Below are 27,234 nucleotides of genomic sequence, written 5' to 3'. Positions count from 1 at the left end.
AGGAACACAAAAGGAATTGTGGGAATTACCTGTCAGAGCAAATCATTCTTCTTTGGCAGGCCAGTGAAGGAGAGAATTCAAGAGCCTTTTGGACTATTGATAGGAAGAAATCGGAGACATCGGGTGATAGGACTAGGGGTGTTTAACTTATGAGAAGGCACCATCTTGGATAAGCAGAATTATTTAAGGGAGTTGTGGCCCCAGGGCTGACTGAGGACAGACTTGAGTGGCACAAGGAAGAGGTGACTCTAGTCACCTAGGCAGGTGACCAGCCCAGGGCTGAGGTCCCAGCAGGCATGAGGCAAGCTGTGGAGCTAGGAAGGTGAAAAGCAGGTGCTGGGGCCACACGTCGGCCCCACAAGGTTCTTTGCCGGCGCAGTCAGTGGTGAGACCTCTGGGGCAGCTGAGCGCACAGCCGTGGAGACAGAGGTCAGCCAACACTTGCCCACCTGCCCTGGGACACCTGTGGATCCCTGACACCTGTCTGCAACGTGCCAGGGTGTCTGTGTAATCAGAGGAAGAGCTGACAACTAAACAACAGCAGGATAACTAAACAACTAAGGCAGGGATGGCAGGAGGTGCCGGTTCCGAGGTCACCTGACTCCCCGTAAAACTGAGTCTTCCACATGGGGAAGTTCTCTCTCCTGGAAAGGGCCTTTATTGGCACAGTGGGCTAGTTGCCAGGTCCCATCCCTGGGGCCATCAGGATAGCAAGGGGAGGGTCCTGGAGGAGGGGCATGACCACGCCCACCACAGCACAGGATTGGCATGGGAGAGGAGGCACCCACTGAAGGGAAGGAGGGGTGGTGCCCTGATCCAGGCGTGGGCCCACAGTGCTCCGTCAAAATCTTCCTGTAAAGGCCTGCATACAGCGGGTTATTCAGGCTAGAGCTGCTGGGAGAAGGCCAGGAAGCAGGTGGATTCTTGTTCTCTGCCCTGGGCCAGAGCCCCCATATGGAGTGAAGAGCTGGAGGCCGTGGGCACCGGCTTAGTGCCCTGGAGGAGAGGCACTGGCCTGTCTTCATGCAAGTCAGAGTGACTCCCAGGGAATGAGCTGGCTGCACACACCTGGCTGTAACATGACCCGCTGACTGTGTGCATCGCTGGGCATCTGGAAGTAACTAAGGGGGCCTGAGGCCCGAGGCCAGACAGGAAGGAGCCCTCTGCCTAGCGGCCTGTGCTAATTAAGTCATGATCTGACCCCGACCCTGGACTCTTTGTTTCTCTCCTTTCCTCTCTTCCGTGGGGCCGTCAATAGAATAAATAAAAATTAAAAGAAGCAAATCATCATTGGATGAAACATCTCTCTCCAGACACGTTCATAGCATTGGCTGCTGGGCAGAGACTTGCTGGTAGGCCGTATTTCACCTGAGGCTCTTCTCGAGCACTCTTAACACCCTCCCCAGCTGGACTGTAAGCTCCTGCAGAAGCGCAGAGACCGTAGCCTTTTACTCTCTGAAGACGTCCCAGCAGGTGCTCCATAAATGCTGGATGGCTGGATGGGAGATGCATAAACGCCCGGCCTGGCAGGTCAGCAGGCCTGGCTTACAGGCTGTGGAACCCCAGGCCAGTCCCTTGACCTGCCTCTGCCTGAGGTCCATTGCCTGGTGGATGGTTGCTCTTCCTTGATGAAGTCCAAGGCTGGAAACAGCAGCGTGGGCCAGTTGGCTCGAATTCTAGTCACAGCTACAGGGATGTCTGCTAATGAGGCACATGGACCCATCCTCTGCACGTTGGGGAGGGTGCGGGTGAGACGGGGAGGGCCTGCGTGAAACAGCACCTGATGGTTTTACTCTGTGCTCCTAAGAAGTTTGCTGGTTGCCTTTACGAGTGAGGGGGCCCAGGGAACCGCTTTAGAGGTCATGTTCTCGGCCATTATTTGACATTGAGACCTCGCTGGCATCTTCGTATACAAGAAGGTTTATGGATGTGAGACAGGATGAACATGACTGTAGGTGAGATGAGCAGGTAAAGCAGACGTAAACGGGAGAGACTCGTATCCACGGGGTAGCTTATGAAGTGTTCTCTTCTGCTGGGAAATCGCACCACAAAGAAATTGCGTGCCCACTGGTGCTGAGTTAATTATCAATTAAAGGCGTCTCCTATTCTGTAATTCATGTTGGCCACAGTGATACTGGGGTCCCAGGGCACTCATCTAGGTTCATGGGGTTTTTTACACCTACATGATGAAACTTGTTATCCTTCCATCTGTTTGCCTGCCCGCTGTTCTTCTGACGCTCCCACAGTCCTTTTTTCTTCTGAGCTGCTGTCATCTGCGTGGGATCAGCAGAGCTCCTAATTGTCCTGAGGGCATCGGGGGAGCTGGGGAGGCCTGCCAGGAGAAGCAGTATCCTGCAGCACCAGGCCCCAGGCGTGGAATCTGCTCCCCAGCCCCCGAGTCTGCCCCACAGCCCCCTCTGAGATGAACAAGGAAAGCCCAGGACTCCTAATAGGCAAGTCAGGCAGCAGCGGGGGCAGAGGTGCCTCCAGCCCAGGTCTGCTCCTTTGCAGCCGACCTCTCCCCGGATCCCTGCGCGTCAGCCCTGGTGGGACCAACTGGACCGGGCTTCAGAGGTATCTCGATCCTGCCTGCTGCCTCTTGTCTGCTGTGTTTGTCCTCCCTCCGCCTCCTCTCCTCTTCCCCGTGTTGCCAGCTTCATTTCTGCCTTTCAGTCCCAGCTTGGGTGTCTTCTCGAGGAAACCTGCTTGGACGATCCCCAGCCCCCGGGCTGGTCAGGTGTCTGCTTTCCCTTAGTGTTCCCACATGAGGATTCAAGAAGGTATTTCACCAGAAGCATGGAGCACAGTGCCTGGCTCAGGGCAGACCTTTAATTCAACAAGTATTTATGGAGGGCCTTCCCTGTGCTGGTTGCTGGGGGAATATAAACTTGAAAGAGACATAGTTCTGGCCCTCTAGACATTTGGGTTGGCGAGTTGATAAACTGTGGACACCTCTGCTTACATGTACTGTAGTGTGAGCTAGGAGGGCAGCAAGAACCAGCTGGGCTCATAGAAGGGGGATGTCCAAACTACTTGGGGATTCGGGGTGGGCTTCCTGGAGGAGGTGACCCCTGGGATGAGTTATGGAGTTGGCCAGATCTGGGAAACAGAGGTTGGGGTGAGGTTAGAGGCATAAGCAAGAGGAGGGAAACATCCTGAAAAGCATCCTGTGGGAATGGGGGCAGCTCTGAGCAGTTCAGGACAATGAGAACCAAGGTAGGGGAGGGGACGTAGGGAGATGGAACTGGGGAGACGTCTCACCCCATGGCCTCTATGCATCAGAACTTCCCCTGATTGTCTGGCATCTCGAGGACCCTTCCAAGGACCCCACATGGACTGACGCTGTGTCCTGGTGACTCAGGAAGGTGCGAAACAGTGGAAGGTAATTTCAACAGCTAGTGGGCGAGGTTGACAGGCCCAGATGCCAGAGGAAGCAGCAGATAAAAACTTTCTGGATGGAAGGTTTCTTTACCTGTGGCTTTCAAACCATTGCTTCCTTGAGTTGTGGGTGGTTCCTATCTTAGTCTGTTGGGCTGCTAAATAAAAATACCGTAAACTGGCTGGCTTACAAACAACAGAAGTTTATTTCTCACAGTTCTCGAGACTGGGTAGCCTAAGGTCAAAGCACTGGCAGATTTGGTGTCTAGTGAGAGCCCACTTCCTAGAAGGCATCTTTTTGCTGTAACCTCACATGGCAGAAATGGGGGTGGGCGAGATCTTTGGGGTCTCTTTTATAAGGGCACTAATCCCATTCATGAGGGCTCCACCCTCTTGACCATATCACTCCCAAAGGCCTCACCTCCAAATACCATCACCTTGGTAGTTAGGATTCAACATGTGAATCTGGGGGGACATAAACATTCAGCTTATAGCAGTTCCCAGGCGGCAGCCCCAACAAGCCTAACCCCATGTGCTCTCAGATAAGCCAGCAAACTGTGGGGACTCTGGGATGTGCAGGGACCCATGCCCCTCTGTCCCTGTGTCACTCATATTATTATCATGTCTCCTTAGCTTCGCTTTTCCCTGGCCCAGACTCAAAGGGAGTGTGCCCACAGGCATGGCCAAGGGGCCAGAACCTGGTACCACTTTGTAACAGAGCAGAGTAAAGGATTGAGGGGTGCCACACAGCCGGAAGGGCTGGGTCATTGACATACTGCCTGAGGACATCTACTTCTCATCATTCTCTTGATCTGGCACAAATCCTCCCATGGTAAATGACCTCTGGACACCAGAGCTAGTATTAGCAGTTCTGGGGCCTTCTAGCTGTTAGGAAGAAAGTGCCTCTAGGACCAGTCAGAGGGCTAATTTGAGTTGTGGAAGGGCCAACTCTAGCTCTGTGGTTGTTGTTTTATCATAAGTAATGAACGAAAATATGCTTATTGAAAAAAAAAGTATATCGAGACATTATAGAAATATGCATATATTTCTCTACCTATAGAATATATGTAACATATGCTTATTGTTAACCCATATCTACATGTGTACGTGCATGGATTTGTAAAACAATGTAGACAGTTATAGAAAAACAAGTGAAAATACTTCTTCACACCCCATTCTACCCATTCCCCAAAGGCATTGTGATGGATGTCCTTGTAGACATTTTTCTGTTCATTTACATAATAAGAGTGCCTGTAGACTCATACGTTTATGGTTAATTTTTTCTTTCCACAAAAAGGCTTGTATAGATATCCAGTGACTTGGCTTATTCACTGCATTTATCTTTGATGCTTTTCCATTCTTTTTAACTGTGGCAGAATATTCCACTGTGGATGTAACATTCTGTTCTGCTGATGAAAGATACTTAGGGCATTTCCCTTTTTTTGTTGTTGTTATAAACAGCGCTGCAGTGAATCTCTTTGGCCATACGTCTTGGTGATGGGAATTGATATCTTTGTCGAATAGATTCCGAGAGGTAGAATAATGGGGTCATGGATACAGCACATGTAACATTTTAGTGGCGACCGCCAAGTACTCCTTCCGAAAAGTCCTTCCAGTTTCCTCTCTCACTTGCAGTATATGGAAATGTAGGTTTCACACCCTTGCCAGTACTGATATTATTGTTAAAATGTGAATTTTTAGTCTGGTGAGGTGGGGGTGAATCATATCCTATTGTTTTATTTTGTATTTCTTTAAGTATGTATAATGTTGAACATTTTTTCATGTGTTTATTGCCACTGGTATTTATTTTTCTTTAATTAGCCTGCTTATATCCTTTATTGATTTTTCAGTTGTAGATCTGTGCACTTTGGATATGAATAACTTGTAATATATGTTGCAAATATTTCCCTCTCAGTGGATTGCTTATCTTTTACTTTTGTTTATGACATCTGTTTGCCAAAGGGAAGTTTTAAATATTTACAGAAGAATTTGTAGGAGTAGCTAGGGAATTTAAGTGGACTTAGACGGGGGATTGGGCCCTGTTTTAGCTGTCGTTCAAATGTATGCATATATATTATATGATGATTAATAAGCCTTTTAGAAGTTAAATGATTCATGGGCACACCTATTTCTGTGTATTTCCTCAGTTGGCGATGCTAAAAGTCCAACTGTTATTTTGTAGGGAGTTCCAAATTGGGAACTCTTAGAAAGACTGGGGACCACTGACCCAGAAGATGGACTTACATCTGCTTATAAATAATTGATAAAGTGTATGAACCAGGACTCATTTCGTTGAAAGTAACAGAAACCCAACTCAAACCAGCTGAAATAAGACGACTTTCTCGACTTACAGAACCGGAACATCTCATGGACACTTTGACCACCTCTGGACCCAGGGGCTCGAAGGGTGGATGTCCTCAGGTCTTCCTTCCTCTTTCTGATAACTCTCTTCATTTGTTGGTCTGGCTTATCTCTACTTAGCCTCATTTTCTTCCACTGCAGAGGCTGCCCATGAGCGACAGATGGCTGGGGCAGCCCCAGGTTTCCATTCATAGAGATCAGCGTCCGGGAGAAAAGGAGCCCCTTTCCCCGTGTCTGTAGTGTACCTCTCTCAAGGAGGCAGGACGATGTGATTGACAGTTCACCCGAACCACATGCAAGGGAAGGAGTGGTTCACCAACAGAAAGAGCAGTAGATGGACAAACAGAACAGACTGCAGGTCCAGCAGACAGTGGGGGAGAACCAGGTCTGGAGGCAGAGGGGTGAGCTTGAGATGGCTTTCCATCCACCGTGTACACCTTGGGCAGCTGCCTCAGCCTCCCCTTGGATCCCTGGCTCTCTGCTCTGTAAAGTGGTCTCTTGAGGATTAATGAGCGGATGCCTGTGCTTGGGCTCAGGGGCCCACAAAGTGCAAAGCAGATGATATTAAATGAGATACGTCAGACACCTGTCCAGCACTTTGTAGGCACTCAATAGGTGATGGTTTTCCTCCTTAGTATTTACCAGAATTCAGAGGCTGTCCAGAACGAAGTAATCGGGTTGCATGAAGTTAGTGTGTAAGTTCTTCCTTTACCACCATGGGTGAGGCCCCCTCTCTCTGGGGGGCCCACCTGGTGTTGCGTAGATAATTACTGATAAGGAAAGGATAATGGCATTGAGAGAAAGAGGCAGGGCTTGGAGGGGGCTCAAGAAACAGTTGAAGCTGACTTTTTGCTACATTGAAGTCCAGCCTAATTCTGAGGGAGTCGATAGTTACGGTGAAAATCCACCTGCCCTCTGGGCCTGTCTAGCTGGCCTGTACACCCTATCCCCGCCCCCCGCCCCCCGCCCAGGACCATGTGTGTCGTGACCTGCTTTGTTTTCTCTGCAGTCCACCTGATCCCAGTGTCGGCAGCTAAGAATGGAGTCACTAGCAAGAATCGAAAGAGGATCATGCCCGACCCGGTGACGGAGCCCCCCGTGACGGACCCCGTTTACGAAGCCCTTTTGTACTGCAACATTCCACGTGTGGCCGAGCGCAGCATGGAAGGTAGGCCTGGCTGCGCTGCCCAGCGTGGTACCATCTTCAACCAGCATCTAAGGAGCTAGACGGCTAGGGCCCAAAGCTTGCAGTTGCCACCAGGCTGTGTCCTTGAATGAGTTTCCAGGTCTTAGTTTCCTTGTCTGTAAAATGGGCATAACTTGCCGTCCCTCCTCACAGGGCTGCTTGGGAGGATTAAGTGACCTCTTTGAACAGCACGAGGCTCATGATGAGCCCTCCACAAATGTTTGCCATCATCCTGATTATCAGTGAGACAGCAGTGAGATGGAAAGGTGGCCTTGGCTGGCCCTAGGGTGTCATCCTCAGCTAACTCCTTTCCCGGACGGGCTCTCTAGGCTTAGGACCTCCACAGCATGCCCTGCTGGTGTCTTGAAGTGAAGGTGTAGGAAAATATGATTTCTATGTTGAGTTTTGCTTTGTTGAAAGTGTATCAAAGAATGATGTTGAATATTTATCTGTTTGTGGCCTGCTGTGTTTTACGAGAGTGAGATTTAAAGCAGAAGTCATTGTTTCCAGTACTTCTGGGGGCCTCCCCTAGTCTGTGGATGTGTGTGAGGCTACAAGAATAGTCTTTTTTTTGCTTTACAATGTTGTGTTAGTTTCTGCTGCATAACAAAGTGAATCAGCTATACGTATACATATATCCCCATATCCCCTCCCTCTTGCGTCTCCCTCCCACCCTCCCTATCCCACCCCTCTAGGTGGACACAAAGCACCGAGCTGGTCTCCCTGTGCTATGCGGCTGCTTCCCACTAGCTATCTGTTTTACATTTGGTAGTGTATATATGTCCATGCCACTCTCTCGCTTCGTCCCAGCTTACCCTTTCCCGTCCCCGTGTCCTCAAGTCCATTCTCTACGTCTGCATCTTTATTCCTGTCCTGCCCCTACATTCTTTATGACCTTTTTTTTTTTAGATTCCATATATATGTGTTAGCATACGGTATTTGTTTTTCTCTTTCTGACTTACTTCACTCTGTATGACAGACCCCAGGTCCATCCACCTCACTACAAATAGCTCAATTTCGTTCCTTTTTATGGCTGAGTAGTATTCCATTGTATATATGTGCCACATCTTCTTTATCCATTACATGAATAGTCTTGCCCACGTTTCACTGGAGGTCAGGTGACCCCCACCACACCCCAGAGGCTCCCCATGACTTCCAGGGGGCTGGGGCATAAGCAGCCCTCTCACGTTCCTGTGCCCTGCCCCGTGAGGCTGGTCAGAGGCCTCCCACCCAGCACAGCACCCTTCCACCACCGTCACCCCTCCCCTCCTCTGCGAGGTCAAAGGGATGGACATCTCCTGGGTGATAACCAGACCGTGTGCTTCTCTCTCGCAGGTCACGCTCCGCATCATTTTAAGCTGGTCTCAGTGCATGTGTTCATTCGACACGGGGACAGGTACCCACTGTATGTCATTCCCAAAACGAAGCGCCCAGAAATTGACTGCACTCTGGTGGCTAACAGGTAAATTGCAGTTTTCCTAAAAGTCATTTTCAAGAATCTGTTGCCTCTGTTGAAATTAAAAGGCTGACCGGAGAATTACAGAATCGGGGAGTGGCCTACACTTGTCCAGTGAGTACTGCTTGCCAGGAGTCAGATCGTCAGAACACTCCTGCAGGGGAATCCCATTTCACAGTTGAGAGGATAGAGGCCCAGAGAGGTGAGAACACCTGCCTAAGGCCACACAGCAGATAAACTGAGATTTCAGCCCAGGCCAGCCTGCTATCTGCAGTCTCCCACCCTGCTAGTCTTCAGTTTGAGAGACAACTGGGACAGGGTGCAGTGAGCACTGGGTTAGGAGTCCTCGGACCCTGGCGTGGCCGTTCCATTGAGGGGAGCAGGTATGTCCCTTAGGCTCTCTGAACCTCAGCCTTCTGTCTCTAAAATGGGGATGACGCTGCTGACTGGACAGGGATGGGGTGAGGAATAAGTGGGTTGATAAGGAGATGCACATTACCAGTTGCAAAGCCACAACCGGAAGACATTTATTTCAACCTTTTCATTTTTCACAGGAGTAGGGACAGCCTGCCCTTGGTTGAGAGCCCTTACGATGAAAAATACTTGAAAAGAGAGTAGAAATTGTGCATGTGGACATGGCATGGCTCTACAATGCGAGGCACAGTTAGCAATAAAGTGATGGGCCAGGCCTCAGCAAATGTGTCAGGGGACGCATAACCTCCCAAGCAGAGTTTACTGAATGCGGAGCGGAGGCGGGGGAGGTGCTCTGTGGGGATGACGTTCCTTTGATGGAATGCCTTGGGTGCCAGCCCGCCCCGGCAGCGCCAGCCTGGGGGAACCATGGATTGCCTCCCTGCAGCCAGGCTGTCCCTTCACAGTGGACTGCAGTGTGGACCCGGGAACTCCAGGTTAACCCTTTGCATCTCAGCCTTCTTGCTGTCTAATATCAAGGGGAAGATGAAGTGAACCACTTTATGTAAAAACATCACGAAATACCACGTGACTCTAGGCTTTCATTTCCTGCTGGAGGCCACGAGCCTCGCAGCCTGGGGATTTACGTCTTCTTTTCTGTGTTCAGCAAATACGGATGCATGTCCCTGTGTCCCATGGGCTGGGAAACACCCTGGATGGAGTCCAGCCCGTGTCAGAGCACCGGGCAGTCCCTGGCTTTCTTCCTCGTCTCTAGCCCTCTGTGCTGGCCTTTCTGCTGGGACCCTTGGCCCCTGCCAACCACTGCCTGCCAGCCCCTCACCCTTCAGGCCTTTGCACCTGCCGTTTGGCTTGCTGGCCCCCTTCCAAAGCTCCTTCAAGGCCCCCTGAGATGGTACGCCTTCTAGGAGACCTCTCCCAGTGCGTCAGCAGGGATTCTCTGCTTGTATCAGGCACCACCACTGCCTCAGTCAACCTGAGAAAGGGGGACGTAGGGAAGAATCTCAGAACAGAATACTTAACGACCAGACCTTAACTGGCTTAGGACTAGGCAAGGGTGGAGGCCACTTGCTGTGCTGGGTATTAGCCCTTTAGTTTCTGGGCTGGAGCATCCAGGGTGGCGGGAGGACACAGGGAGGGCAGCTGGGGGGAGTGGCTTTGCTCCTTCGGGCGCAGCGGAGTGTCAGCGTGTTAACAACTGGCACAGTCCTGCCGTTGTACAGGACTTTGAACAGCCCAGGGACAGGCGGGCCACTAGGCCGCTGAGCTGGCCGGACCCAGAGCAGCCTCAAGGGCTTTGTGGGAGGTACCACGCTTCAGCCGGCAGCTCGCAGCTTCTACTCCCCTTTCTCTGGCTGGGCTTCGGGTACCCAGGCGTGAGAATGGGTCCGCCCCCCCAGGCCAGTCTGCTGTTGCTGGAGAGGTCCCTGAGGCACCGCGAGGCCTCGAGGGCCACCTGGCTCTTCCCAGGGAAGGGCCCAGTGGGCAGGGCCGCTGGGCGGCGTGCAGGCCTCCAGTGGGCCTGCTGGTGCTCGATGACTTGTCCTCTCAGCATCGTTGTCTGTGCTCTGCCTGCACCACCGGCCCCTCAGGGCACTGAGTCTCATACCTTCCATATCACTGGTGCCCAGCCCGAGCCTGGCATGTAATAGTTGTTCGACTGGGTTGGTTGCAGAATGAATTCAGGAGCCCAGTGAGAATCACAGGTCATCATTGCCTATCGTGTATCTGTCATAGGAGATTTGAGTCTTGACCATGAAATCCTCTGAGGCCGTTGTCACCGGTTTGATGTAGGGCAAATCCCTTCACCTCTCTGAGCCTCAATATTCTGTCTGAGAGCATGTGGATAGTAATACGGTAAGTCCCCTGCATACAAACAAGTTCCATTCTGAGAACGCGTTTGTAAGTCCAGTTTGTTCGTAAGTCCAACAGAGTTAGCCGAGGTACCCAAGTTTTACAGATGACACCAGACACGTGAACTAACTTACGTGATCGGACATGCGAACGTACGTTCACATCTTTGAAAGCTTTGGAGGTTCGTATGTAGGGGACTTACCGTACCTCCCCTAAAACATCCTCGCGAAGTCTACTAAGGTGATGGAGTAAAGCGCTGAGAGCCTGGTTCCCACTGAGAGCTTGAGAAATGGTGTTTCATTTACCAAAGCAGCCTGGAATCTCCCAGGCCCGGCCTCTTTTCCTCTCTGAGTGGTCGTGGTCACAGGGCCAGGTCGGGTCCCGGGGTCCCTCGTTCTGCCACAGCCCTGACGGGGCCACTTCTGGAGCTCCCAGCTGAGAGGTGCAGTTCCTGGGGACCAGCTGCCCCTGCTGCCTCTGCCTCATTTCCCCCCGGCCTTGGTCTTTTGGTCTAGTTCTATTTCATACAAATACATTCTGTATTTTTAGGAGCTACTTTGAATCGTTTATAGAAAGTGGGTGGAGTATGCATGTTTAATTAATTAATGGCATTTAATGAATTCCATCTTTTATAACAATAGAAGTTGACTTGTCATTATAAACGCACATTTAGTGTAAGAGTGAGCAGGACCCCCAGCTAAGGGGACCCACTCTGGGCCTCTGAACCCCCTGGGACTGTGGGATCTGGGTCACCAGCTGTGCCTGCTGCCTTCCCAGGTGCCAGTTCGGCTTCACGAATTATTAATTTTTATGGCCGCCTCAAAGGCGGAGCGTCCTGAATTGTGCCCATTACTCCCGTCTGGTGAAGGACACTGTCTGGGCTGGCGGCGGGCGTGCAGTGAGCTGAACCAGCAGGAGCCGGACACCCCAGTGTTTCCCTTCCTAAGGACACCTTCCACGACTCTCAGAGTCTTTGTAGTGGAAGCTGCCTCCTCGTGAGTAGTCGTGGGGCTCAGGAACGTTGTCTGGCCGGGAGGTGGAGGTTGACTTGAGAGTTTAGCATGTAGATGGCAGCCGAAGCTGTGGACTTGAACGGTATCCCATACAGAGCCTCTGGAGTGAGGTAAGGGCCAAAAACAGAGCCCTATACGAGCACCAGCCAGTTACAGCGCGGAGAGAAAGGCGGGTCCCAGGAGGAGATGGAGAAGTTGCAACAGGAAGGAGGCAGGAGAGTGATGTTATGAGAGCTGAGGAAGCAGAGTTTCAGGAAGGGGGAGGGGGTGGGTAATCACCTCAAACAGAGCGAAAAGGTCCAGAAAGCTAAAGACTGAGAAAGGTATACTAAGTTTATCTTTTTAGAATTTCGTTTTATTAATAATGTAAAATAATAAATTCCTTAATTAGCATAAATTGTAAAAATCCATGCTATGAACTTGTTATGGTTTCTAGCCATATAAGCTTTTTTGAATTGTGTTTCCTGGTAACAGTGTCACTGGTCTTATCCCTCTTCTCTGCTCGTCTTAATGATCTGTACAGAGCTCAGTAGTTGCTCAGATTATGGCTAAAGCACAATAAGTTTTCTTACAGGTGTGTAGATGAGCCTTGGGGTTCCACGTATGCTTTGTGGCATAAATACGTGTGAAAAATGCATATAAAAATGTAAACAAGACCTCTGAAGTGAATGGTTTGAAGGCTTAAGATGGTAGCACTGCTGGTTCTTTCCATTTTCAATATGAAAATAGATTTCCAATGAGAATACAGTAACGTGGGTTTTTCCTGAAGAAAAATTCATCATCACAGATATAATCATTTCTGTGTTGGTCAGGGTAAGGCTAGGCTGCATGCTGTTATAATAAAGACAACCAAGGAGGAATTCCCTGGTGGTCCAGTGGTTAGGACTCAGCATTTTCACTGCTGTGGGCCTGGATTCAGTCCCTGGTCCGTGAACCATAAGCCGTGTGGTGCGCCCAAAAAATAAAAAAGAGAACCAAGAATGCATTGCCTTAGATAATAGAAGTTCATCTCTTGCATGAAGGTCTGAGATGAGTGTTCCAGGTTGTATAACTTGGCTTTGCCTGGTCATTCAGGGCCCCAGGTTCCTTCCAGGTTGTTGCTCCCACCGTGCCCTAGGCATGTCTACGTGACTGAACCTGGGTTGCTGCAGTGCCTGAATAGCGGCCAGAAGGAAGGGAGAGAGTGTGAAGGGGGCACGCCCGTGATCTGAAAGCCTAAACACAGACTGGCATACATCCTTCCATTCCACTGGAGAATACTTAGTCACGTGGCTCTGCCTGACCACTAGGACTTCAGAAATGGGCTCTAACCAAGTTGCCAAGAAGAGGAGGATAGATTTTAGTATATAGCTGTTAAAGAAAAAACAGAGCCAGAGAACAGATAAAGTGGTAAAAACAGATCTCATTCAGGAGTTAATGCAGAAGGGTAGAACTGGACTCAGTTCCAAATACAGCATGGACAAGTGGGGTTTTATAGCCCAGGAGCAGGGTGTGGGTCAGTGGATGGGGAATTACTATGAGGAGACATCAGGGGTCAGGGGGTTCTGGCTAAACTCACTCCACGGGACTCTTGCTGAAGGCAGACCAGGGTGATCAGACACCACCGGGGGTGAGGAGTTTGATCACGTATCAAGGGTGATCAGATATCAAAAGTGGGAGAGTCTGGCTAAACAGACTTAGCAGGATTTTTGCTGAAAACGGGCAATGCAAAGACAGATATAAATCCAAAGAAAATGAAAGTCCAGAGGTCAAGGCTTGGATGGGAAGAGGGTTCAGAGGAGACGAAAATTTGGTCAAAGAGAGTCTGTTACAAGTAACAGTCTCACTCACCACAGCCTTTATTTTTAATATTTCCATCAAAATCTGGATACTTTAATAAACACTATGGGAACTTGCCATATTCGTTGCTACAGATTAAGAAGGCTTGGACTTCTCTTGAAGCATCGAAGGTTGGGCACTTCCCAGTCGAAATCATTTCCGTGTGCTTCTGAGGTATTTACCGTGCGCTGGGTACCCTCTCCACTGCAGGGATGGAGCAGTAGATGCAGTAGGCGGGACTAATCTCGGGTGGTTTTGGCTGTGTCAGCTTGAAGTGGGAATCTCAGTTGCCTGACGGGGGATTGAACCCAGGCCACAGTGCTGCCCTGGCCTGCTTTGAAGAAAGAATTCAGCAAAGAGACAAAAAGTAGTGAGGCAAGTAAAGTGTTTATTAGGAGAGAAGATACGCGCGGAGAAAGCACGGGAGGGCTCAGAGAGAGAGAAAGAGAGCCGTGGGCTTTTGGGGTGGGTTAAATCACTTATATGGAGGCAGTTCTGCGTTTCCAATCATCTTGCTTTGTCTGGCTTTGAGTCCATATCTTGTCTGGCTCAGGGCCCTACCCTGGGTGCACGTGCATCTTTTAGCCAAGATGGACTCGGGCGCTAGGTTCCCTGAGAAGTTGACAGAACACATTATGGTCTAGCACCCCCTCCCCTGAGGATCCTTTCTGCACATGCGTAGCTTGGGGGTCTCCTTGACCTCCAGAATGAGAAATATGTGGTCTCTTTATCTTTGATCTCAGCAGGACTCAGCTCCTCCTGGCTCCCGCCATTGTCTTTATCTTGGGGTATCTGTCCACAGGGGACAGACTTCAGCTGCGCAGCCTGGGGCCCGTCTGTCTCCTGCCTCAGGGTCTGGTCATTCAGATCCAGGACAGGCCCAGGGACTCAGGTTACCTGGTCCTCTTCCTGATTAAAAGTCTTCTGTTATTCTCTTCCGTAAGTGAAGTCATCTTTCCATATCAAAAACGAGTTTCCATGAATACAGTTAGATATTAATGCACCATTAAGGAGTCAGATTCCCTGAAAACTTTCAGTAGTGAAATTTCATTTCTAAAACTGGTAGCAAAGCTTTTCTTAGCCCCTCAAACATCACCAACCTGAAATAATGGCCCGGAGCAGAACATTTGACTCCTGTTGATGGATAGCCTTTGTTTATGTGGATTTGTTTTGGCGGCCTCATCATCAGTCTGGACATTTTATTTCAGAGTTTGCAAATATTTATGTGTTTTAGCCTCAGGGAGAATAACACATTCTCTGTTTTTATGGAAAGCCATAATGCCCTCTAGCAATCCAGGGTGATTTATTAGACTATATACTGTATGTCAGGATTAGCATCCTCTAATTTTAAAACATATTTCTGGAATGGATTTTTTTTTTTAGCTTTATGTTTTTGAAAGATAAACCCATTTTGGCAGCCATTGTGAAACACTGCCAGAGTTAATTAGGCTCTCAGGCAGCGGGGGTCTGCCGTTAAACAATGTACCTTTGCTTCTTTTCGTGCTGATTTAGTTTAGTCGGGAACTACTCTATCTGTCCACCTCTGTTCAGCTGGAAATGTATAAACGTTCATAGGCCATTTCATTATTTAAAGAAAAGGTGTGTGTACCCATAGGTCATCTCATTATTCAGAGAAAATGTGTATATATTCATGGGTCATTTCATTATTCAGGGAAATTGTGTCTTAGTGACTAGAACAATAAATCTTGATTTACCATGTGTACTTCATGGCAGAAATGTAAGTAATGTCAGATCTCATGAATAACCTGCTGTGTTGTTTTTTTTTTCACTATTCATCCCCACCCCACATGCCATGAGATACCATATGTGCAAATTGCATAGTGAGCTGTAGAGATCTGGGTTATCTTAATCAGTTAATTTTCTTCACAGGAGATTTTCCAGAGGTCACATAAGTTAAGGATTAAGGGTTACCCCAGTGAAGGTCGGGATGCATTTTCTAGGAGGAAGAGGCAGCATGTGGAAAGTCTTGGAAGCATGAAAGAACAGGTTTGCAGGCAGATGCTGTACGTGGCCAGAGCACAGCATTAGGGAGCCCTGGGCCTCAACGTGAGGCAGGGCCAGAGTAGACTGACGGCTGTGCGTGGCTTCTTGGGAAGGTGGCACCGTGGAAGAGCAGTGACAGTCGGGGTTGCCTTCTACGTCGACCTCACTGGCTGTGGAGGAGGCAAGATGTGACTGCAGGCAGGCCAAGGAGGGGCCCATGCCATCCAGACAGAGGCTGACTGAGGCAGACCCTGCTCAGGGATGCAGGGATACAGGAGAGAGGGGCAGAGAAGCCCAGGAGGACACATGTGCAGGGCGCAGGGGAGGGAGAAATTGAGGAGGACCCGCAGCCTCCGCTTGGCTGCCTCGGGTCCGGGGGTTGGTGGCCTCCTGGAGGGGGAGACAGGAGTGGGGCGGCCTGGGGAACCGGGTGGGTGAGGTCAATGCTGACTCCCACGGTGCTGAGGATGATGGACACTTCGCTGGAGGGCGGGGTCTCGGGCTGGCCTTTCGGAGTGGGGATTTTATGTGTAGGTGGCAGCGGGCAGGTAATCTTGAAACTGGACTGTACTACTATTGTGGGTGAAAAAGGTCTTGGCTCACTTGGGATCCTGCTTGCTGAGGCTGAAATCGCCACGGACGGTTTTGGAGCACGCGAACCACTAACTCTCTCTGTGTTGCCTCTTTAGGAAACCGTATCACCCTAAACTGGAGGCTTTCGTGAGTCACATGTCCAAAGGATCTGGAGCCTCTTTCGAAAGCCCCCTGCACTCCCTGCCTCTTTATCCCAGCCACCAGCTGTGTGAGATGGGAGAGCTCACACAGACAGGTATGTGGGGCTGCCCCTCCCCGACTCAGTCTCCCACCCGCTCTTGTATTTGGCGGACGCGTGTATCGGGGCCTCCTGGGAAAGACGCTGTGGGTGCAGGGGTGAGTAGGGCCAGCACCTCAAGCAACTGTGTGCTCACCAAGGTATCTGATTCAACATGTGATTTCTAAATATTAAAAATAACCTTTTGGGCTTCCCTGGTGGTGCAGTGGTTAAGAGTCCGCCTGCCGATGCAGGGGACACGGGTTCGTGCCCCGGTCCGGGAAGATCCCACATGCCGCGGAGCTGGGCCCGTGAGCCATGGCCGCTGAGCCTGCGTGTCCAGAGCCTGTGCTCCACAACGCGAGAGACCACAACAGTGAGAGGCCCACATACCGAAAAAAAAAAAAAAAAAAAAAAACCTTTTTTCTTATTACAAAAACTATATGTGTTCATGGAAGAGAAAGCAGGAAAGACAATTAAGCAAAAGGAAGAAAATTTAAAGCACTCATAATCCCACCAAAGAAATGAATAATCTTTCTTCCTGTGTTTATATCTGCATGCACTTGTGGGCGTGCACACACACACAGACACACACTCATTCTCACAGGTGGTATCTTCCTAAACACTGTTTTGTAACCTACTTTTTCACTTAACAATATGTTGAGATCATCTTTCCCTATCAATAAATGTTCATCAACAATGTCATTTCTGACAGCTTCATATTATTCCACTATGAATGGGCCATGACTCATGTAACCAGTCCCATGTTCTTAGCTACTTCAGACAAAACAGCTGAAAGGTTTTAATGCAGCAGATCTCAGGGAGACACGCAAATGGCAGAGCCCCACTGAGCATGGCGTTTGTCTGGCTTGTGTGTGCCTCACAGAAACCCATCTCTCCCTCCGCAGCCCTGTTCATACGGTTGTGCTGCCAGTTCACTGTCAGCATAGGTTGGTGATTAACAGTGGGGTCACCTTTGTCGGTACGAGAAGGAACTGGTGGTCCCCTAAGAGGTTCCAGCTTCCTACTTCCTCAGTCTGGGACCTTAAAGGACTTTTGTGTGGCCACCAGCCTTTCTGGAGGAATCAAGGCGACCGATTGGCCACGTTCTGTTTCTTGATCCACCAGCATCTTAGGACCTCAGCTTTGATGGAAGGAAGGTCTCTGTCCTGTACTTGGCCCTGTTGGTTTCGCCATGTTTTGAAAGCCATTATTATTGGGGATACAGAGTGACAGAGTGGGGCGAGCTTAAGTCTCTGGAGGACAAGCCTTGAATAAGGAGTTTTGTCAAAAGCTTTGGCTAATTAGTTCACGTGCACAAGCTCTGCATTAGTTTAAAACAGGAGTTCTCCTCCTACCAGATCCAGCACCCCCTTTTATTAACAAGTGTTTTGTGGTGCTCCCTGAACTATCCTGAAGTGAAATTCGAGTATAACTTTTCTATATACATAATTTTAAAAAACAGTTATGTCAGGCACCCTAATTGTAATATGAAGTAGAAACAACAGGAAACTAATTTATTATATAATTCTGTATATCTCAGCATAAACGCCTGAGCGCACCTTTGTTAGAAAATAGGATGAAATGATCAATTGCTTGCACTTCAGTGTAGATTGAAGTGTGTCACAGCTACAAATGCAGACTGATCAAGGGATGTGTATTGGTGACTACTACTCCGTGTCAGGACATGATTTTTTTGACAAGTTGTGATCAAAACAAAAGACACGTGTCCCTTAATTTATATTGCCTTTCTGGAAAATTCAGTGGATGTTAATGTTATGCAAAAATGGTTTTGTGTTTATAGACACAAACAACCAGATTTGAGATTGAAGTATTTAAACAGGGTTTTCACATGAGGGAATGTCTTATACATTCAAAAGTTACGTGGAACAGAAAACAGTTCCTTGTGAAGACTGTCTGGCCCTTGGACCCCACCCACGAGGGATCGGGGGAACGTACTTCCGCATATTATTGTGACAACCCAAACCCTCCCTGAGGGCAGAACCGTGCTTGTCTAGAACCACTGATTGCAAGTAATAGAAACCAACTCAAGCGGAAAAAGGACATTTATTATAAAGATTCAGCGTGACTCACAGACTCTTAAGGGCAAGAATATGACCAGACCTCCAGAGACTGGTACCAGCAATAAAGAAGCTGTCTGTCCCTACCTCTGTGGTTTTGCTGTGTGTCTGTCAACACAGTCCTAGCCACGTGTAGAGATGAATTTACACGTTCAAGTTCCTGAGGGAACCTGACGGGGTCCTTGAGGGTCAGTGTCCGTCAGCTGGCTAGGAAGTCAGGGTAACTGCATCGAGCAGCTATTCCTTCTAACCTTTCTTCCCCATTGACCTGTGATCATCATCGTTTTCTAAATTAGTATTACCCTAGAAATCATTTTTGCGGTTGTTTGCTCCTATTCCCGCGTTCTCTTTTGGTGGTCACTTTTATCTTCTATTTGAAATTTCACATCGCTGTTAGAATCATCATTTGTAAGTGGCACACTTTGGGCACCGCACAGGAGCTGTGTAAGATGCGACTGACCATAAGTGCCTACTCTGTCCCCAGATGCTTTGGCAGCTGCCGCATGTAGGGGAGGGGCGGTGGCTGGATGACTGAGGTGCTGTCCTAAAGGAACCTGCAGCTGCAGTGGTACAGCGCATGGAGACCCCTGAGGGTGTTGCTGCGAGTCGCAGGCTCTTACAGAGTAAACACGGGTTTAGGAGTAGACAGACCTGTGAAACGGAGCTCATAACATCTTCCCGACAGCGCTGGTGGCAAGCTGCAGTAGACAGCATGTGTAAAGCGCCCAGCACAGTGCTAGCATATGCTAGGCTCAATGTATGCAGCTGTTGCCTTAGCGGTCCAGCGGCCTGTGCGAACAGGAGGGAATGATTAATTGGACCTCTGGGGAGCGGGGGAGGAGGAGGGAGACAGAGAAGGTAGTATTGGAGCCAGGATGAGGATTTCACTGGGAAGAGAAAGGGAAGGGCGTGAACAGAGGCATGAAGATGCAGGCCGTGTTTGGAGAGAAGGAGAAGCCCTGAATGGGTAGTGTTTCTGCAGGAACATGTAGGGAGGAGGTGACGTGAGCACAAGGTTGGGCCGGGGCAGGGGCTGGAGTTCTGCTCGGCCACGTCTTAACTGTGAATGACTTGGGCCTCAGTTTCCTCATCTGTAAAATAAGGAAAAGGGGGATAATGATAATATACCTTCTTTGCTGGGTTTTCGTGAGGATTAAAGGAGAAAGGTTGGCACACAGTAAGCGCGCCAGCCTTAACGTACATAGCCTCAGAATACAGGGTAGGCCCAGAGGGGAACGGGGGCAGACACACATTCTGGATGTTTGTCACTCATGGCTGGTCCCTTTATGCGGGTCATTTGGAAATGCGAAGACCTACCCCAGCCCAGATCTCTCAGGGAATTCTGCTGTCAATACTCTTCATTCAAAGTAGGACCTACACATCCTTCTTTTTTTTTTTTTCCTGAGCTATTCCCCTTCCTGGGCCAACACCGTTCCCTCTGTCTCACGCATTTCAGCCTGAGGTCTTCTCATCTTTGTGGTGGGGCATCTGAATAAGTGGCATTACTGGTCATAGGGCCTGCCTGTGATTGACACTCTCGGAGAATGCAGACCTTGCACTGAAATTCCATCCCAACATCCTGTTGGCTGCAGGGTGAGCTTGCTTTCATCTTGGACCACCTTCTCCTGCTTGAAGATAAGACTTTTGCAGTTTTTTCCTTTTTTTTTTTCAAGATACTATACTGTGGTATAGTTCCTGTGTGTAGTTCGAAACTATGACAACTAAAGGGTAAACTTAAAATTCACGCTCCTACCCATGTTCCATCTCCCCCCCCCATGTCTGTGCCCCCATCATCCCCAGGTAACCATTGTGCATCCTCGCAAAATTTTTCTATGCAAAACACAGACAGCTGCCAATACACGTTCTTATTTTCCCCTCATTTTTATTTAAAAGCAGCATAATAAACATACTGTTCTGCAGTTTGCTTTTTTTTTTTCCCCAAATATTCTGAGTATCTGGGAGATCATTCCAGATCCATACAGAGACAGTATCCTTGCTGATGAGCAGGTAAAGCCCTAGCAGGATTGGGCAGAATGTACCCAGAAGGTGAGCAGAGAGCCTTCAGCTGGGACAGTAGGGAGGATGGTGTGAAGGAGGGAACGTCCCCAGGGTGAGGGGACTAGGCAGCCAGCAAGTGACTTGTTCTCCTTGCCTGACAGATTTCCATGAACTCCCCGGGCACACTGAGGAATGATTTGTCCCAGCGCAGGAGGGAGAAAGCTCTCCTTAGGCCCCTGCCAGTTACCTCCTAGACGTCCACCAGTGCGATGGTTCCTACCCTCTGAGCCCCGCCAGTCACATCCCTCCTCCAGGGGAGGGACCAGTCAGAAGGGAGGAATCAAGGCAGATAAATGGTCCTTGTGCTTCCCAGAAAGGCGTGGGTCCAGAGGACCGGGCCCCGCTCTGCTCGTCCCTTTGTGGATAACCCTGAGGGGCTCCCTTGGCACGCTGACGTGAGCCCGTTCTCGGGGCTTCCACGCACTGGGGGCCAGGCTCGAGGACGTAATCGTTCGCCGTCTAAAGCATTCCAGAGTTGGACGGGCCTCGACTCCCCGTGCTGTTCCTTCTGCTAAGCTGGTAGCAAGGCAAGCGTGTGGCACTCTTGTGTTTCAGGGGTTGTGCAGCATCTGCAGAATGGCCAGCTGCTGAGGGACGTCTACCTGAAGAAACACAGACTCCTGCCCAGTGACTGGTCCACAGAGCAGCTTCGCTTAGAGACCACTGGCAAAAGCCGGACGCTGCAGAGTGGGCTGGCTCTGCTTTATGGCTTTCTCCCAGATTTTGACTGGAAGAAGATTTATTTCCGGCACCAGCCCAGCGCTCTGTTCTGCTCTGGGAACTGCTACTGCCCGCTGAGGAACCAGTACCTAGAAAAGGAGCAGCGTCGGCAGTACCTGTTGCGTTTGAAAAACAGGCAGCTGGAGAGGACCTACGAGGAGATGGCCAGGATCGTGGACACCTCCACCAAGCAGCTCCGGGCCGCCAACCCCATAGACGCCATGCTCTGCCTCTTCTGCCACAACGTCAGCTTCCCCTGCACCAGGAATGGCTGTGTTAACATGGAGCACTTCAAGGTGATCAAGAGGCATCAGATAGAGGACGAGAGCGAGAGGCGGGAGAAGAAACTGTATCTGGGGTACGCGCTCCTGGGCGCCCACCCCATCCTGAACCAGACCGTGGGCCGCATGCGGCGCGCGGCAGAGGGCCGGAAGGAAGAGCTCTTTGCTCTCTCCTCTGCTCACGACGTCACTCTGGCCCCGATTCTCAGTGCCTTGGGCCTTACAGAAGCCAGGTTCCCGAGGTTCGCGGCCAGGTTGATCTTTGAGCTCTGGCAAGACAGAGAGAAGCCCGGCGAGCACTCCGTCCGGATTCTCTACGACGGTGTCGATGTCACGTTCCACACCTCGTTCTGCCAGGATCACCACAAGCGGTCTCCCAAGCCCATGTGCCCCCTCGAAAACTTCGTCCGCTTTGTCAAAAGGGACATGTTCGTGGCCCTGGGTAGTGGTAGCACTAATTATTTTGATGCGTGTCACAGGGAAGGATCCTAAAAGGTACGTGGTGCGGCGCTAACAGAATCTATGCCAATACAGAGGGATGGGAAAGGTCCACTTCTAGTTCTTTTGGTTGCTAAGGGTACAAGGTGATTTTTAAAGGCCGGAAATCATGCTTGGGGGCCACATAGATTTAGGGTTGAACAGTGAATATGTTGCTGTAATTGGGTACTTGAGTTACTTGGTACACAATGGCCAGTTCACAGAGAAAGGAAGGTACTTTATCATAGCCAGACTTTGCTTAGGATGCCAGAACAGTGCGTCAGTACGCAAAGCTGCCAGTCCACATATGTGTTCTTCTGATCTGCCTTGGTACTGTATGATGGAACCAGCAAACCTCAGCCAGAAGCTTCTTCATCTGGGACAGTCTTACCTTGTCCTTGTTCAGTGAACAATTTCCTGAAGTGATTTATCTCAAATAGGGGTAGGCAAACTTTTTCTGTAAAGGGCCAAATAGTAAATATTGTAGACCTTGTGGACCCAAAGGCCACATATAGCATCTGTCACAGCTACTCGATTCTGCCCTTGTAACTTGAAAGCAGCGACAGACAGCATGTGAATGAATAAGCATGGCTGTGTTCCTAGGCCGCACAGAACAGGCACTGGGCCAGGTGTGGCCCGAGGGCTGTAGTTTGCTGATCCCTGTTCTAAAAGCTAGGCTCTACTACAATTGCACTTTCAGCACTTTGCGAGAGAACCAGTTGAATACCCAGAATTATTCAGTGGTGCCTCCAGTAACTTCTGCTAGAAACACAGAATCTGGTCTGTATCCGACATTGTAACACAACTTGAGGGGAAATAAACATTGAGTCAAAATGAATCATAGAAAAATTATTAGAATATTACTTGATGTTCATGATGATTATGGTATAAGATAGTTCTGAGTATGTCTTAAATATTTGTCTGCTGTAGTCTATTTGCTGTACATGCTGAAATTTTTGTATTCCATTTAGTATTTTTATAGTCTAGGGAAATATTTTCTAAGACGAGTTTTAGATGTGCTCTGATTCCTCTGAAATATTCAGTTTACTGTATCTGCCTGGGGGTTAGAAGGGAGCCAGAAGCTGAATTCAGGCACTTTCTTCCAGTAAAACTAATTATGGCTCATTGCCTTCGACGAGCAGTAGAATTGGATCGATTTTTAAACCATTTTCGTGTTTCAAATGGTACATTGAATTGAGTTTTAAATAAGTTTTTGGAAGAAGTTTGTTACTAGATAAATAATCTTTATAAGGTATTTTATATATTAGAAGCAATTATAATTAAGTCTGTGATTTCTGACTAAACTGGTGCTAGTTCTGTGCGAAGAAATATAAAGTGAGATTCCCCGATGTCGCTGGTATTCCAGCCTTTTCTGTTTGTTTTTTGTCCAGTGTTGCATTTGAATACATCCGTTTCTATTAATAAATTTTTGAAGATTACTCGTACACACAACTCATGGTTTGTACCTGTAAGTCACTCTATTTCCTTTCAAGTGAGTTCATATGTTTTTTTAATTTATCTTTTTTTTAATAAACAAAAGCATTTTAAATTAGAAAGCTCTACAGCAGGGGTCCCCAACCCCCAGGCCACGGACCACAGCCTGTTAGGAACTGGCCGCACAGCAGGAGGTGAGCTGCGGGAAGGCGAGGGAAGCTTCGCCTGCCGCTCCCCATGGCTCCCCATCGCTCACATGACCGCCTGCACCATCCCCCATCCCCCCACCCTGTCCGTGGAAAAACTGTCTTCCACGAAACCAGTCCCTGGTGCTAAAAAGGTTGGGGACCGCTGCTCTACAGTACATGTGGGTAAGGGAGTGCCAGGCCCCAGCCTAGTGTGGCCAGCCACAGGCCAAGCTGGGCCCTCAGGGGTGATGGGAAGGGACAGCAGTCCTGCACTGGACCACAGAGGGGCTGCAGCTTCCTTCTCTGACAGCAGCATCAGGGCTCGGTGGCCAAGAGGATGTGTCACAGCTGGTGGCCTTGGACTGGGTGAAAATTTATCCCCAGAGCTGCAGGCCTAGCCGCTCCTTGGCATGTGGGATCTTCCCGGACCGGGGCACGAACCCGTGTCCCCTGCATTGGCAGGCGGACTCCCGACCACTGCGCCACCAGGGAAGCCCCCCAGAGCTGCTTTTATTGCTGAAAATTGTGTGTTATCTCTCGAGTATTTAAAGCCTAAGCAGGGTTTTTTTGTTGTTGTTCCCACTCACAGTCTATCTGAATCAGAACTGCTACACACAGCTTGAGATTTAAAAATAAAGGTGAATCAGAAGATGTTTTAAAAGTCAGTTCGCAACATCTGTTGGTAAAGGTGGATATTTTGCATAAGAGCCAACATTAAAAGTGTAGATAGAGGTTTTGCCTCCTAAGACATTGGGTATTCATGGCATTAAAGTATCCTCCTCAATATCAACTTCTGAGACATTTCATTTCCATAAACAAACACTGATCACCCAGCTGAGGTTTCCTTTAACAATATGTCTTTTAGATATATTTCTCATTAAGCTGCTTCCCATAACAGTATATCTTGGAGAGTTCCACATTGAGAGAGGGTGGTGGGGCAGAGGAGAGAGAGAGAGAGAGAAAGGGAGAGGGGGAGAGAGAGAGACGGTGGGGGGGGAGGGGGGAAGAGAGAGAGAGGGAGAGAGAGGGAGAGAGGAGAGAGAGAAAGAGCGAGAGGGAGAGAGAGGGAGAAAGAGAGAGGGGGGGAGAGAGAAAGAGAGGAGAGAGAGAAAGAAGGAAGGAAGAATGAAAGAAAGGGAAAGAAAGAAAAAGGAAAAGAAAGAAAGAGAAAACAAAGAAGGAAAGGAAGGAAGAAAGGGAAGGAAGGAGAAAGAAAGGTGGGCAGCTCTGGGCAGCTCTTTTATAGCTATAGGCATAATTCATGATTTCATGATATAGATGAGACATATTTTTAAATTTTCATTAAAAATGCATGAAATTAAAATGTAACACCAAGGTACTAACATAGGACTACAAGGCTTTTGAGGTACACGGAACAAAGTAGAGAGACCAGCAATTGTATGTGTTGATTAATATGAGTAGAGTACATATTTTTTCTCTAAATTCACTTAGAAATAGAAATGAAGAACTGAAATGAAGAACAGCAATCCTTAATTGCTGTTAAGCCGATCTGAGGGTCTTTGTAGCTATAGCAGAATTAGATGTTTGAAAGATTTGAGTAATTCCTTTTTTCTAGAACTCACAGAGACTGACACGGGATAGGCAGGGATGCTTCCGTTTCTCTGAATCTTTAGAAAGCCTTCTGGACAGGTGGAGCAGTCTAAGCGTGTTTAAACACAACGTAAGTAGAGAGCGGAAGACAGCTGGGGTTCACGCTGCAGGCCGCGTTGATCGGGGCTCGCTCAGAGCTCTGGCCCGGGCACCAGTTAGCTCCCATGGCTCGAGGCCCCTGAACTGAGCGCTGGGTTGCACCCTGGAGACCAGTGCCTGCCCAGTGGCCAGCTCAGGCTTGACACTTCATCAGAGCGTCCGGTCAGGCCTTCCGGGCCTGTGAAGCCCTACAGCCAGCTCAGAGTGGCGTTGATGAGAAGGTATCCCCGGGACAGCTCCTCCCAGGGCTGCAGAGCCCCTCACGGAGGGGTGGCCTGAGGCCTGGCTTCTGGAGAACTCAGTAGTAAAGGCAATGTTTGGGGGGTCCTGCTTCCCTCAGGGAGGGCCACCCCACAAGCATCTGTCTATCAATCTAACCCTCCGAGGGAGGTCCTATTACTCCTAATTCAATGAGGAAACAGTCTCATCAGGGTGAAGTCACTTGTCAAAGTGCAGATTCTAACCCAAGTTTACATGACATCAGTGAAACTTACAGCACATGGACTGTGACACACCGTGTCAGAGGCTTTCCTACACTCATTTAATCCTCCCAATAACCCTACAATATACCATATTTGCTGGCGAGTATCAGTGAGTACTAAAATATAGTGGGATTACATCAGCTAAAAATTTAAATCTAAATGGTTAGGAGAATATTCCAACTCTGCTTCTGACCAAAACCTGGTTACAGTTTTTGTTAAGAAAAAACTACTTACATGAATAATTTTACAAACGCATTTTTGCAGTGATGTTATATTATACTCAGCCACTAGGGGGCAGCATCAAATATAATTGTTAGACTTCGTGACCCAGTCTTCCATTTGTAAAGGAGGTAGGTATTTCGGGAAATGTTTTAATAGGGTGACCAGCTGTCCTGGTTTGCCTGGGACTGAGGAGTTTCCCAGGATGTGGGAGTTTCAGTGCTAAAAGTGGGCAAGTTCCAGGCAAACAGGGACAAGTTGGCTACCCTAGTGTTACATGAGACACGCATTAGGTGGTACTGTCATTTCCACTTTTATAGGAAAAGGGAAGTGTGATGGAGTGAATTCTCTGAAGTTTCACACAGCTAGCTGTATGCAGCAGAGCTGAGGCTCAAAGCTGTCGTCCATTAACCCAAAGGCCCATGTTCTTAAGCAGAATATGATTACGCATCTCTGAACCATCCAGGACTGTTTGGTCACATGCAACAGAAAACTGTCTACAGTGATTAAGCAAATAAAGCCTTCAGTGGCTTTATTTCTCCAGTGGCTCCACCATGTCATCAGGAACCCAGGCTGCTATCTACATCTTACTGGCCAGAATGGGGTCCTGTAAGCCACTGCCACTGCAGAAAAGTCTAGGAAAGGGAGTATTTTTATTGGGCACATTGCTGTCTCAAGCAAATCAGGCCTTCTTAATAAGGAAGAAGGGGAAAAGTGGATACTGGTTAGAGAACCAGCAGTGACTGTCACATTCTCCAAAGCCACCCCTTAGAACTGAAGTGTGGTGGATGCTATATCCTACCCAGATTCCCCACTTCAGGACTTCTTTCCCCAGTGGCTGGGAGTGTGCAGGCTGGCAGTGCCTCTTTCCCAGGCAGCCACACCCACTGACTGGGCAGGGCAGGGATTGAAAGACCTGGGGACAACCCTGAAGGGCCATCCCAGCTTTGGTGCTCCCCACGGGGTTTGTTTAGGCCTTGGGACTGCACTGCAGCCCATTTCTTCTGCCCCGTCCTGCTTCCTTGCCCTCCTTCACAGTGTCGACCCCAAGAACACTCCCCAGTAAACTTCCTACATCTACATCTGTCTCAGAGTCTGCTTCCTGGGAACTGAGCTGCAGTGGAAGGTAAGCAAATCCTAGGGACTAAGGGCTCTGCTAGTCTGGGCAGTAAAGCTGGAGTCATTTATCTGAAAGAGACAATGTAGCTATTGATCATAAATTTCTTCTATCGCTGCCTATGAGAGGCTTATCATGTCATTGCGGAAGCTAAGTA

General features: G+C 49.1%; 1 protein-coding gene across 1 annotated transcript in view; it reads left to right on the top strand.

Annotated features, from left to right (window-relative positions):
• The window catches only part of PXYLP1 (2-phosphoxylose phosphatase 1), a 69,364-nt gene extending 46,000 nt beyond the window's left edge, over positions 1 to 23,364 (top strand). Inside the window, exons 5-8 of the mRNA XM_082839330.1 lie at positions 6,749 to 6,907; positions 8,261 to 8,387; positions 16,189 to 16,328; positions 21,005 to 23,364. Coding sequence (XP_082695456.1) covers positions 6,749 to 6,907; positions 8,261 to 8,387; positions 16,189 to 16,328; positions 21,005 to 21,942 — 1,364 coding nt within the window. The 3' untranslated portion in view covers positions 21,943 to 23,364. The remainder of the gene's footprint in view (positions 1 to 6,748; positions 6,908 to 8,260; positions 8,388 to 16,188; positions 16,329 to 21,004) is intronic.
• Positions 23,365 to 27,234: the final 3,870 nt, after the last annotated feature.

Source organism: Leucopleurus acutus (assembly GCF_964270905.1).
Source record: "Leucopleurus acutus genome assembly, chromosome: 5".
NCBI classification, from domain to species: domain Eukaryota; kingdom Metazoa; phylum Chordata; class Mammalia; order Artiodactyla; family Delphinidae; genus Leucopleurus; species Leucopleurus acutus.
The sequence above is the reverse complement of the archived record's forward strand: the minus strand, read 5'-3'. Positions and strand labels throughout refer to the sequence as shown.